General features: G+C 41.3%; 1 protein-coding gene across 1 annotated transcript in view; it reads right to left on the bottom strand.

Moving 5' to 3' along the window:
• The window catches only part of ARHGEF19 (Rho guanine nucleotide exchange factor 19), a 332,662-nt gene that overhangs the window by 38,325 nt on the left and 276,719 nt on the right, over window positions 1–17,618 (bottom strand). The window contains exons 6-10 of the mRNA XM_069240732.1: window positions 16,214–16,464; window positions 9,734–9,894; window positions 3,739–3,891; window positions 2,930–3,059; window positions 2,672–2,746 (exon numbers count right to left, since the gene is read on the bottom strand). Of these exons, the coding sequence (XP_069096833.1) occupies window positions 2,672–2,746; window positions 2,930–3,059; window positions 3,739–3,891; window positions 9,734–9,894; window positions 16,214–16,464 (770 nt within the window). The remainder of the gene's footprint in view (window positions 1–2,671; window positions 2,747–2,929; window positions 3,060–3,738; window positions 3,892–9,733; window positions 9,895–16,213; window positions 16,465–17,618) is intronic.

The raw sequence follows: 17,618 nt of genomic DNA, 5'->3' as shown, positions 1-17,618 counted from the left end.
AGCCCAGGGCAAATGTCAGAATCACCGCCGCGGTCTTTCGACCGCGGTGTGGTGTTCTGACGGCGGTACCTTGGCGGACGGCCTCCGCCGTCGGCCAAGGTCAGAATGACCGCCTATGTTCCTTGACCTGGAGGACAAGCCGGGACCCAGATTATGGAGACCTATCTGGAGGATAACTTGAGCTGGGAGCCTGCTGAATGAACTATGTGGACCTGCTGCCTAGCTGACCTAAGGACCAAAAAGTTTCAAAATGTACATCTGTTTTACATGACCGCCATACCCTTGGTGGTCTGACTGCAAGATTATGATCCTGGCGGTCAGACTGCCAGGAAACTGCCGCCACCGCCAGGATTGTGGATTCCAACGGGTCAGCGACAGTGCAAGTTGTGGTCAAGCACGGCGGTGCCGACATCGGCACCACCGTGCTCATCACGTCTTGCCTTTCAACCAGCCTTTTCATAGCAGAGTCACAGCCATGAAAAGGCTTGCGGAAAAGCAGGAACTAAGCCACAGACGGGCCCGTGCACTGCCCATGACATGACCTTTCAGCACACTCAGAATCTGCACTGTCTGCCATGGCATGCAGTGCGCATTCCGAGTGTGCTGCTGGCTCCATTGGCCTCAGCACTCTCTGAGAGCCAAAGCTAATGCAGCAGCACTGTCTGCGCCAGCCAGCCCAGCAGGTAACTCATAATACCGCAGTGGGGAGGCCACTGAATTGGCGGTTGGACCACCAAAGTCATAATGAGTCCTTTTGTTACTCGTGTAATTATGAGTGATTCTAGAGTAAATCATGCTGCTTCCCACAGTTCTTCTCGTGTTTTCTTTACTGAAAAAGTACATCTATTCATGTATCACTTTATTCTTTTATATCACTGTTGCCAAAACTCCTGAAATGCATTGTCCATAGCAAAATATCTTGTTACCTTTATGAGTATGCTTTTCTTTCTTCACTTCAGTTTGGTTTCAGTTCAGACAGCGCCATGTAAATGGTCTTATTCACTGAATATAAAGTCTTTCTTGAGTCGTGTGACCAGAAACTATGCTCTATACTGATACTTTTAGATCTTTCAGTTGCTTTTGAAAATATGGATCATTCTTTTATTCGATCTGCTTTATGTTCATTAGGTATCTTTTGATTTGTTTACTTAGGAGATTCTAACGCGTAGTTTTCATTTCCATTCTGTACTGACTCAATTCATGCACATCTTTCAACAACGGAAACCTAGATGGCATCTCATTTTCTGTATTTCCGAAAGAGGCAATGCTTATAGCCCGGTGTCCCAGGTGCTTATAGAAGGGGAATCTGTAAAGCCAAGTCATAGAATTAGCAAATTATTTTTCATTCTGGACCTATTTTTCAAGTATACATCTCTCTGGTCTCATGGACATGCTTTTTTCATATTTATAAAATTATCAAAATGCTATCTTTTATTCATTCCGTTATTGCCTTTATATTAATCTTCTTATTCAATATCTTGTAATGTATTATATTGAATATTGTTATTGACCACATGCAGAACCTCCACAACATGCTTTACTGCTATAACAATCTTTTCTTCACTCATCTGATATTATATGGTCTTGAAATTATGATCAGATTACAAACAGTTTATCTCACATTCACTGGTTACATGCTTATTTTTAATTTCAGTATTGCAGAATTGTTTTTAAATTAATTAAGAGCTTTGTTCCTTCGCACTTTGTTGACATAGTCCATCTTTATCAACCTACCAGAAGTGTGCACGTTTCCAAATAAGGTTCCGTCTTAGTCCTCTGTCAGTTTAGGTCCTTTGTTTTGCTAGATCCAAAAATGTTGAAGGAACCTCCAATGTCCATTTGCTTTGCCTTATCATTGGTAGTGTTTAAAAGATACCTGAACGAATTTGCCTAGTTCTAAGATGTATAGTTTATTTTTGTGTTGTCTTATGCCTTGCTCATATTCATGATTTCTTCATTTGCATCTATGTAATTTTGTATTGATTTTTTTGCTAGGGAGCTTTAGACAGAAAAAGACTGTATGCATTCTAATGCATATATCAATACACTATAGTGTTTAGAGTTAAATTTTGACTGCAACAATTATAAAACTTCGTTTTTTGTGCAGTGATCCCTACTGCATTTTATATGTGTATATGAAAACCTAGCTTTTCTTAAGTAATAGCTCTGTCTGGGCATTGCGTATGATTGGTATCACGTTGATTCTGAGTTTTAGTAACACTACCAACTCCTGGAGTTACCCTCACCTGCTTGCCCGTGCCCCACTGGAAAGTCAGCAGGTGCAAAGGGAGTACCTAATACGTAGCCCAGTTTGTAGAGTCATTGTAGGATGGAACCCGGTACACCAGTGACAAAATACCTCAAACACCAAATTTAGGACTCAGCAGCCGCCCAACTCCCACCCCCTGGAAGTGGTCTGACAGTTTGTTATGCAAATAGTGTTCAATTGTACATACATCTTTGGGACATCAATGATGAATTACAGTACCAATCACTAACAGCACCAGGAACTAGAGAAAAGGTCTTGCACATTTCTCCCTGCTTCAGATATACGTCCACAGGGATCAAAGAAACAATGCTTGAAAACAGTGACAAGGTACAAGAAAGATAAAGACACAGACAGTCTGATAAAAAAAAAACATGGGACTTGCACACCTGACACTACAGTCACCTTTTTTAGTTCATTAAATGCCTTTGTTGCGGTGTCTTCGTCCCTTGAACCCTGTTTTGTCTGCTTCAAGATATTCTGTGGGGACAAACAGAAAGCATAACTAGAAACTGAAAGTAGACAAAATACAAGGCTGTTTTCAGTACACAGAAAAAAAAATCAAATGACTCCATTATAGTCTCTGGGACAGAAGAAAGACACAATCAAAGAATATATTTCACAAATTTCTCCACCTACAAAGGAAGCCTATTGCGGGTTTACCTCCACCAGCATCTTGAGGCGCATTATTCTCTGAAATGGCAGTATCAGGAAGGATGTAAGTGGTAGCCGCTGACAGACCAGGTCCTCCTCAAGCTTAGCCAGTATTCCTGGGAACCTGGGGTTATCCAGCCTGTGGAGCAACACAAAGATGGTAGAGACACATATCTGGGCATCAATGGCATATGTGCCTTAATAACTAAATAATAAAAGCAGACTCATGAGAATTCTGAATTGTCCTCAAGACACCCTGTTTCAGTAGAGAAGCCAGTGAATAACAGACTTGTGGGCCCCTGAAATTCTTTCTGTGTCAAAACATGCCTGAGAGAAACAAACTGGTTGAGTCCTAGTTTCCCTGTACCTGTAACATGCTGTGAAGAGCAGGCTGGTTGGGCACTGGAGACAATTCTGTGTGGTGGTGAGAGTGGAAGTAATAGGCCAGTTAGATCATGGCCTCTCCCGAGCAGTACAATAGCACAGTAGGGAGGCCCAAGGTGATTGGGCCTTGGATTCCCTGTGTCTACTAGAAAAGAAAGACCTATGCCTAGAAGTGTCTGATTTTGATTGATCAATGACTTTGCCACTCATAGGTGCACACGTGGTGATTCATCATGCAGGGATCTGACATTTCTGCAACGTAACCAGCACAACCTCAAACAACTGCTGGAGGACCTAACAAAACGCACATAGTTTAAGGGGCTACAAGTGAAGTGTTGGCATTTTCAAGAACTATCACACATGTGTTGGCCGGCAGACTGATAGACATACAGCAAGTTAAATAAGACTGTCGATGCAGCAGACCCCATACATACAGGAGACGCTGGTAGGTCTGCTCCTGGTAGGCCTGGTTGGTGACATAAGGAAGGTAGACCCGGCGAAATTCTGGGCAGTGGTTGAGAACAATGTCACAGACATCAAAACACAGAACGTCTTCCTCCAGCCTCTCCTCCAAATCCAGCAAGAACCTGTCCAGGGGAGAAAAAAACACTTAGCTCCTAAATATCGCACAACCTCAAGGTTTTCTGGCACAGAGTCATGTAACGATATTACTGATTGGAAGACGAGAGAGACTTCCCAAGAGCCAAAGAGAGCAAGGGACTTGACAATCTTAACTAAGTAAAAATGTTCTTGGGCAAAAGATATGTCTATCTCAGATTTCATTTGACGTGTTCTCAGTCATGTTTACACAGCACTATCCATGTTCCCAACACCACTGAGCAGAGTGTGATCAAAAACTGCCATGAAGGGATGCAATGGAGCAAAGTGGGGCTACTGTCTAAGATTAATAGTGGTAAGTCTTGGCAGATGACTAGTTTGGGTGTTGGGTCAAGTCTATAAGTGACAACTACTGAATTGGTTTTGCTGAGCCTTTATAACGTCTGAGATCAAGAAAATTGGAAAAGCAAGATTGGTGATTATAGCCCATTGGATGATCTATTTAATATTCAGTCAGTGTGTGATCAGGATAATAAAGTACACCCAAAAAGATTTAAGAAATGCTCAACTGAAGCTTATACAGTTCAATTACATGCATAAGATATATTTTTCCCAGACAATATGGGAATGATGTACCTGGGAGCGACGGACGACTTCCTCAGTTGTGATTGATCTGTGTCTGATTTGCAACACTTGTTTTGTCTTGAAATTGCCGGTGATAAAACAATGTTAGGGTGTTATAGTAACCCTTATATCAACGATAATAGATAAAAGAAATCGGAAGGCACACCACGCCACTTCTGCTGGGTCACTTATGCAAATCAAAAAGATCGAAGGTCATATACAGATTCGTAGACCTGTTCTTTCTGTATGCAAAGTGCAGAATAGCCATGGATTGGAAATGGAAGGATACATCAAAGACAAAGGTATGGCTTTCTGATCTTAGAAGACAGAGGTAGAGAGGTCAGCTATCATGGACAAAGAAAGGGATACAAGAAGAGTAGCCACAGATTTTGATTGGGGCAATAGTATGCTAATAGTACAAATGAAACTAAAGTGCCATACCCCTTGAAGAGGAAACCCAAACTCCATTCCGTACAAGAGGGCTGAGAGTGGCCTACTATGAATTATATGCCCGCAAAGATGTAACATACATACATGGTGGATGCAGGCGGTGGCACCACGTTCATTACATATAAGAATCTTCTGCCACTTAGATCATTTAAATCAGAAGGGCACAGGATGTACTCACACTTGGGTGCAATCAGCACCAGCTCCTCATCACCGCTTTATTATCATACAGAAAGGAGTAAGAACTTGAACAAGTTTACGACTGTTTGATTTTATGTTACGTTTATTCATGTTTTATGCAAAATGCTATGAACTACCTAACCTACTCACACGGGTAGACGTGAAATGCTATGTACTATGTTATATACACGTCTGTCATATTATTGGAAAAAAACAACAAAGAGCAATTAAAAACATCAATAGTCAGAAGGCTGCTAGAACTGACCAGATAGCAGTAAAGGACCAAATTAAGATCAAGGTGGATTACATTTTGTGGCAAAGAATGGCATATTATGCATCAAGTAAAGGTAAATTATTGAGCTTAGTCAGTGAGAAAAAATACGTACTGTGACATTATAGTCTAGCATACTAACGTTTTACCTAATATTAATACTAAAGGAAACCCAATTCTAAAGGAAATACACAAGTTTCTTAGCATAAAACTCTACACATTTGCCAAATTATTTTCAAAATATTATTCACCAACAGTCAATATTCTTGTCTTGAAAAGAATCACAGAAAAACCCGTTTATGTACACCAATGTTTTGACAACCCAGAGTAACACAGTTTTTGTGAAGCATGAACAATATAGAAGTCAGAAGAAAGCAGTCCTAAATGTCTATAATTCTAATAAGTAACATTATGTTTAGAGCATACACATAGGTTAGATCCCAACAAATAGTTGTCAGTTACTGCTCTCGTGAACTAACTGCTGCTCTGAGCTTGTCTGTCAGGTACCCATGATTCTGTACAAACAGCACAGCTAAGCAAAATATTTTCATGATTCTTTCCAAACCTTTGAATTGCATACATAGTTAAGGTATTTATGTCTTGCTGCAGGTGAAACTTGTTCCCTAGAAGATCAGCTCGGGATTTTAACACTATCAAGGCATGTCGCCTCTTTAAGATAGCAATAAATCAATCACTGCATGATCTATGACAGTTAACTTTGCGCTCCATATACAGTGGTCTTAGTAATTCTAGATCCATTTGAGTTACAAACGCTTCATGTTCATGAAATCAGAAACTGAATGGCAAGAGTCGGGATGCCATAATTATGTGTGGAGCACTCTGAAATTGCTAAATGGATTAATATATATATATACACACACACACACACACATACATATATATATATATATATATATATATACACACATATATATATACATACACACTTTTTGGGGAGGTTCGCATAGGCTTGAATAATGTATTCTTCTTTTCCGAAATCAAGACTGGAAAATGCTGCCAGTTTCAATGGTGCAAAATAAAGATTGCGGTGCTCAGGAGCTAATAAACCCAATTGAACTTGAGTTATGGATAAAATAAACACAGTTGGTGCCTGCTAATAAATTTCTCTTTGGAGACAGTAGCAGCAAACAATGAAGAGTATATTAAGCCACACATCAGCACACATTTGCATAAAAGAAAGAAATGTCATCTTTTTCTCCAGCAAAGGGAGGACAATGTCAAGATGGAATGAAAGGTAATAACCAGTATTTTATGCTGGTCCCCATACTGATAGGTTGTTTATTTTGTAAAGCATTCCTTTTAGGCACAAGGTACCTGAGGCACAGGGTTTGAAACTGATTTTTGTTTAAGACTGCACCGTTTGATGAAAAGAGGAGTCAGTGATTACAACTTGGGTCTCTTGGTTGTATGATGGGATAGCAGACAATCTCTATATCTTGGGTTGATAGTGGAGTGAAGGAGAGTGGGTTGATACGTGCATGACGTGAAAAAAAGGCTTTATGAAACAGAAAATCAAATTAAAAAGAAAGATCAAACTACAGGAGGGGGCAAAACAACTTTAATATCTCATCACTGGATGATTGTGAGGACCATAATTCACTCAAGGCTGGGATGGTGAGATAGCTGGGTTCAGCAAAGACACGTACTGTGACCTCAGTACAGATCACTGATACCATAATTCACACTGAACGTTCTAACAGAAAATAAGAACCCCACTATGTAAACCAGCTCCCGTCACTGTACCTGAAAATAGTAGATCTGACTTTTACTACCACACATAAGCAATACTTGAATTATATCATATCCATACTTTGTTGTTTAGGATTTACTTTTACACTAAGTAGTTCCTTTCTTTAACATTACAAAAGTGGATAATGCAGCCACTAATCCACTGTCATTTAATAAAGAAGCAATCATTTAATGATTTAAAGTTATGTCTCTTATATTTAAGCCTATGCCTTTGGCCTTCTAGATAGATTGGCGTGGTGCTAAAATTGGGCACAAAAGGTTTTTGTGGTCTAGCTTGAAAGCATAGCTGTCACCAGTCAAATGTAGGATAATCACCAGCAGAGGGGCTTTGGCTCCGCCCACATATTGGAAGCCAGGAGTCCATGTTTGGATTAGACTGAAGTTGTGTGTTTCCACAAAAAACATGCTGATAATTTTTTTCGTTACCAGCCGCCTCTGCCTGAACTTTCAGGAGCACACACATGCCACTGTAATGCTATTAAAGTGTCTTAAGTAAGTCGATCATTTTAGTGTTTTTATCTGGCAGCAGCATAAATCGGAGGAGAGTAGTTGTTAACCTAAATTCACTTTTAGTTCTGGCTTGAAACTGATTTCATAAGCCAGACCTACTGACATCGATAAAGCTTGCTGTATTCGTTTGAGCAATGCTCCAAATACAGGTGAAGCACTATGTGTGCTCACTTGTTTTGCACTCATTTTTTACAAACAGTTTTAGGTAATTGTTAACACATACATAGAAATGGTAAACACGACTAGGAAACAATATGCACTAAATAAGACAGGTACTGCTTGCATACTTAATTCCCCATTTCCAAAAGTAGTGTCTAAAATGGGTACAAAAACCTAGAGGACACCTAATGCAAATGTAATCTGTAGGGAGCTTTTGTTCTCCAATTTAGTAGGGTGTCGTAGTTCGTCCATTTGTATTTCTACTGTTAAAGAAAGGGTGAAAATAACAAAAAAAACAGCAAGGTTGGTGTTTATTCTTGTATTGGTTTTACTGTCCAGCAGTGGCAGAGACTTTTCAAAGTGGTTGAGCGTAAAAGTCGTGGGCAAATCTTACTTAAAGAGCAAGCAAAGAAAGCGGGCCTAACAGGCATTAGTAAGGTTAGAGTGGCTCTCCCTTGAGGAACAAAATGGAGGGGGGGGGGGGGGAAGGCGCATGTTCAAGCGAATTTTCATACCGAATTTGGTGAAAAGGCAGTAAGGTCTGCAGGGCCACAGCATTGAGAATATTACGGGCCACGCAGTGAAGCACCAAGTGTGACTCACACGTGCTGCATGTTTTCCCAAGGAAACATTCAGCAATAGAATTAACGCTAGAGCAAGAATATACTTGGTGCTATACACTGGAACCTACTCCGTGGCTTCATTACTCACTAAAGAGAAGCGCTCATAATGTTGTTTATGAGTAAATGGAGGCCTCTGATACAGGCCACTGTAATTAGACAACTTAGATTCCGCTGCGTTTTCCATTTGACTTGCCTTATACCTCACCATCCCCTTCAAAATTGAATTTGCTGATTTTAACACTATTGTGCTACACAGCCTGAAACGTGCTACACTCTTTTGCAAGGACGATTATTAATGAAAAGTGCTGCTACCAAAGATCATATAATGTGAATACGGGGTACACACTAAACTTAAGTTTTAGAGCTTAACTGGGACGTGCAAAATAATAGAGGCTTACTTTTTATTACACGTAGTGAACACTTGCAGGCTGGTGTCTTCTAGGTTCAACAGTGTGCATTTTATACACTAAGGCCTCAATAATTGAATTGACGGTAGTCCTGATTCCGTCGGGACCGAGTGTTCATGGTCTATTTGGGGTTATGTGTAATGCCCTCGTTTACTTTACCCCTATCACATTTCAGCAGGAGTCAAAAGGGCGACATGTGTGCTGCGGCAAAAAAAGGCTAAAATGTGCAAACCACAAGGAGGAAATATAGATTTCTGCAGTGATTCCTTATTTCTCAGATGACATCCCCTACTGGCCCTCTAATTTCCCTTCCTGGAATTACCCATCCCAGTGTTATTTCTAAATCTAGGTGTAGAATTACTGATGCAGTTCCTCTGCAACACTAAGAACTAACGTCAAATATTTAATGTTGGGTACAAAGGAAATAGCATTACTTCTCTCTTGTAAAGAAAAATAACTAATTCTTAATAAATAACATTTTGATATGATCTGCTTACAGTATATAGTTTTCTGTGTAAAGAAAGCGGTCTTTTCCATAGTACTGGGATTACACTGGGATTACACTGCAGCAATGCTTGTTAAAATGTGATAATAATGGCTTGAGCGCAATGCCACTGAATGTATCACATAAAATGCTATATAATCTGCCTCGTCTTGCTACATAATTTGCCTTTATTTTACTGCATATTTGTTAACCCCAGCTGCATAAATTAGTCCCCTATTTTGAGACACTTTAAGAGTTGCCTGCCAGAATACTCTTCATTTCATGGTACAAAGACAGCTATTGCAAGCCTAACTTCCTTCAGGCCATTAATTGTCCTGCTACAGTGTAGTGATGGACAGGAAAATTAGAGAGCATGGCGATCGGTGGAGTACTTGCCTTTCACTAACATCCTTCACCTCGGGTAGTTTGGAGAAGAGCCACTGCTTTTCCTGGGCTCCCAGGCACTCGTGCAGGTCTGGCGAGTTAAGGAAGTGGTCCACAGCGATGGAGAGACTGTGAATGTACGAGGACTCAGACGTGATCAGCTCAAACTTAGCCTGTGAAGAGAGGCAAAAAGAAACTGGAGTGGGCAACGGACCAGATACATAAGCAGTAGTGAGAGGTTCCACAGGGAAAGAAGATAAACAACAGACTTCAGAGAAACACGAAGAGGGGCAACGCAGGCGGAAGACTTATATGAGCCAATGGTAAGAGAAGTAATGAGAGAATGCTTCAATTACTGGTAATCTTCATTACCCTGATTCGGTGTCCTTGTCTTCCCAGTCCTTATAGTTTGAAGGGATCACACCTCTGACAGAGAGATTAATCATACCTTAAGGTCCAAGGTCCTACTGCAGACATTAACTTCTTCCATGTCTATTACCTATGTCTAAATGATCCTCCCTCCACCTCTTCTTGTATATTAAACGGAGTTTGAATAGAGGTGCAGAAAGGAGGGATGGAGGGTTTTGGACTTGGACAAGGAGAACTCTGAATCAGGGTAATGTTGATTACCGGAAACTGAATCATTAACACCTAATCTCCATTCTCCTCATCCTGGTCCTTACAGTTTGCGGATATACCAAGTTAACAAAATTGCACTGACAACAGATGTGCTGAAATTAAATGAATTTAATACCAATTTCAACAATTATTTTATTACTGTAAATGAGACTGCAGAGCCGAAATTAACATTTTAAGAATATGACAAATACAGCCCGTAATGCTATACAAACGTAAGTTGTGAAGACCTATTGATGCTGGACATATTTCTTGTAGAGAGGCACCACCTATATCTGCACAAGACATCAGAACTGCCCTAGCTAGACGACCCCGGGTGTGAGAAGGCCCCACACTCCCCACTGATTTATTGGCTTGAGAAATAGCTTGCTTGAGTCACTTTCTTATGTGTGTGCTTTTGCTCCTGTTGGCTGAACCATAAGGGATAAAAGGCAATGAAGATGATCTAAGGTCTTTTATCCAGTCCAAATAAAAGATCAACACCCTTACCATCCAGAAGGGATAGAACTTCGAAAGGAGAGTCAGAAAAAATGAGAATAATTTTTTTTTGTGCCACATGAAAATGAGATTGAACTTTATGGCAAACGTCTGATCAAGTCTAATAACCATCCAATCAGAAAAAAATCTCAAATAAGGGAAAGTTGTTACCGGAGCTGCTAATTCCCTCACCCTTTTACCTGAGGTGATCATCACGAGAAAATCAGTTTTAGCCTTCTCGGAGCCTGAATATCCATAGCATCTGACTGGGAACAACCAACCAGTTCCAGTCCTACTCTTTCAAGAACCAAGTCATCAACCTGCGCTGACAGTTGTGGTACCGTGAAGAGTGGGGACTGAAGGGTCAGAGGGCGAATTGAGAGAATTAGAAACATTCCTCTGGACATAGGCATTAATGCAGAAAACACGGATGCAGTGGCCAGAAAGAAGCTATCAGAAGTATCATGGTTCTCTCTTCATGAATCTTCTGACATCACATCGGGAGGAAGGGAATCAGTGAGAGGTCATAAAGAACTCCTTGAGGCCAACAGGGCATCCAAAGCCCAAACCTGAGGGCATGCTTCATCCGAGCAGAAGACTGGAAGCATTGCGGTATGGGGAGATGCAAACAGACCCATCTAAGGAGATCTGAAATGGGTAGATTTTCGAATTAACTTCCGGATTGACAGCTGGTTAACGCACTGAAGATAGAAGATTCTCACTGAGGCTGTCTGCCCAGAAGTTCAAATGATCCCAGATGTAAACCTCTCCCAGTGCCAGGACAGGAATGTTTGCCCAGACAAAGGTCCAGGAAAGGATTCAAATCCCTACAGTTTGTCCCACCTTGGCAATTGAGGTAGTATCTTGTGACCTGATTGCCTGTTCTTGCTAAGACATTCCCTCTCTCCAACCGGGGGGCAAAAGCCTGCAATGCTAGTGATAGTGCCAACAACTCCCTCCAATTGGAGGAAAGGAGGGCTTCCTCCTGTGACCAGGACTCTTTAATATCCATTGCACACAGTGTTGCCACAAACCTGAAAGACTGGCCTCTGTACTTAAATGTAGTGGTGCAGGATACTGCAGTGGGACTCCTTTCAATACGTTTTCCTCTAGCAGCCACCAACTCAAATCCAGAAATATTTCGGGAGTGATAGACATAAGGGCTTCGTAGTCTTGCGTGCTTGGAGATCACCAACTTACAATATGGTTCACCTGAGGCTTCAGATGGTATTGTGCCCAAGGGACAAATGCTGTCATAGCTGCTAGGAACCCTTGCACTTTTAGCCACACTCTTGCTATTGCACTAGACTAACTTAAGGGTTGCATGATCTTGTACTGAATTGTTCAATTCTTATTACAGGTAGGAACACATGACCCAAGAGGGTGGTGAGTTGAGCTTCAATAAACATCTCCTGCGATGAGTGAAGACTGGGCTTCTAAGGGGTGACAATAAAACCCATTCAATGGAGAACTCTGAGCACCAATTCAATGTTTTCTTGAGCTTCCAAAAAGAGCAAGGAGCTAATAACCAGTCATCACGATATGGGAAAACTGTAATACCACACAATTGAAGGTAAGTAACAACAGGAGAAGTACCTTGGTGAAACATTGGAAGATGTTGCTAGAGTAAAGGTTCAGGTCCTGAAACAGAAAATGTTGATTTTCCATCGCATATCAGAGGAATTGCTGATTAGAAGGATGAACAGGGATGAGAAAGTATCCACCCTGAAGACCTAACAGCGCTAAGAATTCATTCTTTGGCAGCAACATAATTATCATTTGAAGATTAATCATTTTGAAATCCTCCAAAGAAACATATTTTTCAGCTGCTTCGAGATCAGAACCTGTCTCCCGTTGGATTTGGGGACCTTGACCCTCAAAATGACTGCTTGAGTCTTCAACACTTTTTTCGTCCAAAGGGTCAGTTTGATGTGTCCTTGGGGTGGACTCAGAGCAAACTTGGAGTACCCACTCGTCTGTGATACAATTTTCTCAGTGATGATAGAGAAGTCTTAACCTTGCCCCAACTTCGGGATAGTCATTTCTAGGACTGTTAGTTTGGGTTTTGTTTCCAAATATGTTCCCCAACCATGGACCCGGCCAAGAAATGGTTGTTGGTCACGGAGGTTTTGGGAGGAATGTTTAAACAAATACAACGTCTTTCCAGACCCTAATCTGAATGGTCTGAGAATCTTTCTTTTCTTTCTGCTGTCTTATGTACCATTTCATCCAGTTTATTACCACACACCTTCAGCCCCAAGAAAGGTAATTTTTGAATCAGAATTAATTGACTGAACTCTAGTTTCCTGGACTTCATCCATAGAAGTTTACGATCTGCTATTGCAGCACCCAGTGAGGCTGTCACTACCCAGAGCCTATCAAATGTGACATCTACAGAAATTTGGATACCAGTTGTATATTTGCCAAAATAATACAGCAATCTTTGTTTACACAATGGTGTTAACTTTTGGGCTCATGGAAAATCTTTTTCAAAATCTTTAATGATATAAATTTGGCTCAAGAACCACATAATTTTAGCTTTATCCAGGTCGTTCCGCTCTTTACAAGAAATGTCCTTTAAACCTCATGGAGAGGAAGAGCATCCACTTCTTCATTCATATAATGGGTCTTAGCAACACCGACATTTTATCGATTATCTGCTCCTCTTAACAGCTTTTAGCCTTCGCTCTCAGTAGATCTTCATCAGAGGTTCGTTTACTTCTTTAAATCCTCCTCAGCTTGGAGACTCTCCCGAAGCTTGGAGACCCCATGGCGGAAAAAAAGAATCTGAAGATGGCGACTAACAACAGAGTCTCCAGGGAAGGCATATGATGTCACAGGAGGAAGGTCCAAACAACAAATTGTAGAGACCATCAACACCCAACAACAACAAAACAAGCATTTGCAATGCAATGGGCCTCGTATTTGCTCGACTTAGAGCTAGTAGCGTTGAAAATTCTTAATCAGACTTTTATTGCCACATAAATTGAAAATGTTAAATCATACAGTTTTACATAAGCGAGCCAATTTAAAGCGCCACGCCATGAGCATGAGTGGGAAGGAGCACACAAAAGGAGCCAGAAGTTCGCTTGCAGTCAAAAGTATCGGCAGTTATGCAATTATCCATGTAACAGGGTCGATGTCATGCAAAGCGCTCCGCTACTGCTCAGCAAGATCGTGCTGCGTAGGAAATAAAAATAAAAAGTAGTCCAGAAGCCATGAGGAAAACATGGAGCCTACTATGTTTTCAGCAGTTGGCCGGTGCTCTCGAGGAAGGCTAAACACCGTAAAAGGCATGACCTATGCATGCCTTTCACAAATGAAATCAAGCAGTTTTTGCAAGGCAAGCCCACAAACCAACCAAACTGATGGGCGTGAGGTGGGCGTGGTTAAAAACCCAGAGAGAGATTACAGCAGGCTAGAGCGCTTGCGAGCTCGACCCTAAAAAGGACTACAACTAAACACAAGAAATTCTGGCTCCAAACTACCAGATGGTGGAACAATGCAAAGCATGTCAATCCAGAGAAGATTAATGTTGCAAAACAGAAGCTTTCCTCTTGTAGGGGGTTTTCCTTTTAAACCAAGGGTTTATCTATTAAGACTCAGCAAATCTGAAGAATATGCACCTCATCTAGCTGCAGCTTTACGTTACGCTGTTTGGACTGTGCCATTTTGTCATTCATGCTGAAGACAGGAAGGAGACGTGGCAGAGCAGCATCCTTCCTACTTAGTGGTTACTTAGTAACAAGATCTCGCGATACGTCTCTGCTAAGAAACGGTGTTGCCTTCTGCTACCTACCACATGCACACTCCTGCACTGGTAACCCTAGATCAGTGATACTCAAAGTACAGCCCAGGGGCAACATGCAGCGCTCCTGACCTTTACATGCGCCACTGAGCTGCTGTTTACTCGACTCAACACTAATATAAAAATAGATTAAATAAACTGGCAAACATTGAGCTAAAAGTGAATTGATGTTAAACAAAGTAAGTATCTGGGGTGTTCTGCACAACTTAACTTTAGGAACACCTACAGTTTTTAAAGACATCTTGAAGAAAAGTTGTAAAAATGTGGTAAAATCTCTTCATAATTAAAAATTCAAAACACAGGACCTTTTCACCTTAATACATCAGATTATATCAGTGGGTTGTATTCAGAAGTATTTTTTTTTAAAGTGATAGTTTTCAAACATGTATTTAGAAACATTTATGGCCCCCCAACCCTAAAAACAACGGCAATAGGGAACTAAGAGGCAAATCAGTTGTTATGTTTACCCTTTGGGTGGCCAGGGTTTCTATTATACAGGATCAACAATATAATTAATTAAATCAAATCCAGGAGAAAGTTTTCTATGGCGCTCATCTTGAAGGAATGTATTTCGAGGTCTTCTATATGTGATAATGAAGAAAAAGGAGGGTTGAGTGAAATAAAGCACTTGCCTAGGATCACACAATTTGGTCAAGTGGGGAAACAGGGACTGAGAACAGGTTTACTGGTTTCACATTGTGTAATTTAGCCACTAGATGTATATGTTCCCTTCCCCTACAATCAACCCCCCCCCACAAACCACCACTCAGCTGCCATGTATGCGGCCCTTAGTCACACCAGACCAAACTTTGTGGCCCCTCGGAAAATGTTTTAGAGTACTCATGGTCTAGATAACTGCCATGCAGCTTCTAAATGTTAAACACTACTCCCCACCTCAGCCCAGTACATAAGACGGGAGAGTGCCACACAAATTAAACCCATGTGCCCACCTACATCGGTAACATCAGGTAACAGAGACATGTAATTAAATTAAAAATAAATGTTTAAATGAATGTAAAATGGATTGACTCACCCTCATCCGTCAAAGGACCGAGGGAAATACAAGAAGTGGTGGATGGATGGGGGGATCATTTATTGGAGGTGATAAAGATTAAATTAATGTCCATTATAAGACGTTCGCTTATGGGGCGTAGTTATTCTCTCTGTAGGATAGGGGATCATCTCAAACTTAGGGACTAGGAAGAGGAGGATGTTGAAAAGGAGCAATGAGTGTGAATCAAGGTAGACGGGTGCTGAAATGATAAATGTAAGTCATAAGGGACAGAAAATAATAAAGTGAAAATAGAAAAGGTGTTGGTTGATAAGCAGGGCACAGAGAGATTTTAGGGCGATAATTTGAGTCAGGAGAAGGGAGAGGAGACAAAGAATAATGAGGAGTGAGAGAAAGGAGAAAAAAGATATAAATGGAAGAAAAGGGGAAAAAGAGTACGGGAAGAGAGATCAACATAGAAAAAAAGGAGGGAGATATAATTATAAAGAAGGACCGAGAGGCAGGAGAGATCAAGAGATAATGAAGGCACTAGAATTTCTGTCCTGCTCTACCAGCTCACCTCCCGGAGCTTCCGCTCCGCCATGGTCAAGGTGGCGAGCACCCCACTTCCCCTGACATCAGGGATGTCCTGCCAGAGTGAGAAAGTGGAGCCACGGGAAGAGCGCTGTGAGCGGAAGGAGCTGGTAGGGGAGAGGTTAGCCCTGGGTGGAGTATCGCCATCGTCCTCCTCCTCCAATGGTGTGTCCTCACGCTGCTGCCGCTGGATCTCACGATTGATGGCTACGTCACTGTATTCCTGGTAAAGGATTGCTGCAGGAAAAGTATCAGACATCATTCCTCACTTAGGGCAATACTCCAGACTTAACTGGCCAAAGACATTTTGTTAGAATCGACTATCTGATGCCGGAATTAATATCTGCAATATTTAATTAGTTATTTGATAATTTTATTTAGCAGAAATCTGGCCAAACCGGCATCAAAGCATCATGCAGTTACACAAAATTACCTTCACAGTGAGACTAATTATATCAATCAAGGGTGCACTTACCAGGTGGGACAGGAAATCTCTTCCTAGGATTTAGCAAGTACCCTTGTTTCCTAACTGCGGTACCTAGCACAGACTGAAATAGATGCATTTTCTGTCTCTTTTGGATCAGCGTCTGGCTTGAGGTAAAGAATCTCTCGGAAGTTTGGGATATCATCTATTTTCTTTAAAATTGTGAGCCCGGCAGGTGTGAGTTGCCTTTTTTAGAGAAAAGGTGTTTCTGGAGCAATCAGCTTTTCACCAAGTTTCTTAGGGAATGGCAGGTAGTAAGCTATGGCTTCCACAGGGAGTCACTGAAGAGCTACTGAACTTCTGCTGGTCTAGACTGATCGTAAGAAGTCAGCAGACAAGCCGGTGGCCCCTTGAAGTAGTCAGGAAGGATACTGTGACATTACCAAAGTTGAACCTAAATAGCCCTACAGACATAACTGCAAAGGTGTGATCCTGTGGCATGTGTGCATTTTGATGTTACATGCTAGGCGAAGCTTTAAGTTAAGTGACAAGTTCAGTGCCATGCTTTAGCAGATTAAAAGAGGGCTCACCAATCAACTGCCAGTACTACAAACCTGGAGTGTGAGTTGGCAGAAATTGGAAAAAAGGATAGACTCCATTTCTGTGACCTGAGGTGTGCAGCAAAGGGACATATAGTACATAGTGGTGTCCAAGCTGCTGATGGTGATGTCACAGATTGAATGCAATTTCAGGTAGAACCTAGGAGAGCCGGTGATGTCCAAGCTGTCAATAAATTCCTTGACAAGGTCATAGTGGAGGTTAATCAACTTGGAAAACAAGACAAACCAGTGAGGAGCACAACAAGAACAGTGGTCCTCGCCATATGTCCAGTTTGCAAAGCATACTATTGATTACTCATACTGGGGCTGTTTATATGCTGCATCCAAGGGAAACTAGACTCATGCAT

This window comes from Pleurodeles waltl, chromosome 6, assembly GCF_031143425.1.
Source record: "Pleurodeles waltl isolate 20211129_DDA chromosome 6, aPleWal1.hap1.20221129, whole genome shotgun sequence".
In the NCBI taxonomy this organism is placed as follows: domain Eukaryota; kingdom Metazoa; phylum Chordata; class Amphibia; order Caudata; family Salamandridae; genus Pleurodeles; species Pleurodeles waltl.
This window is presented reverse-complemented; position numbering and strand designations above follow the sequence as displayed.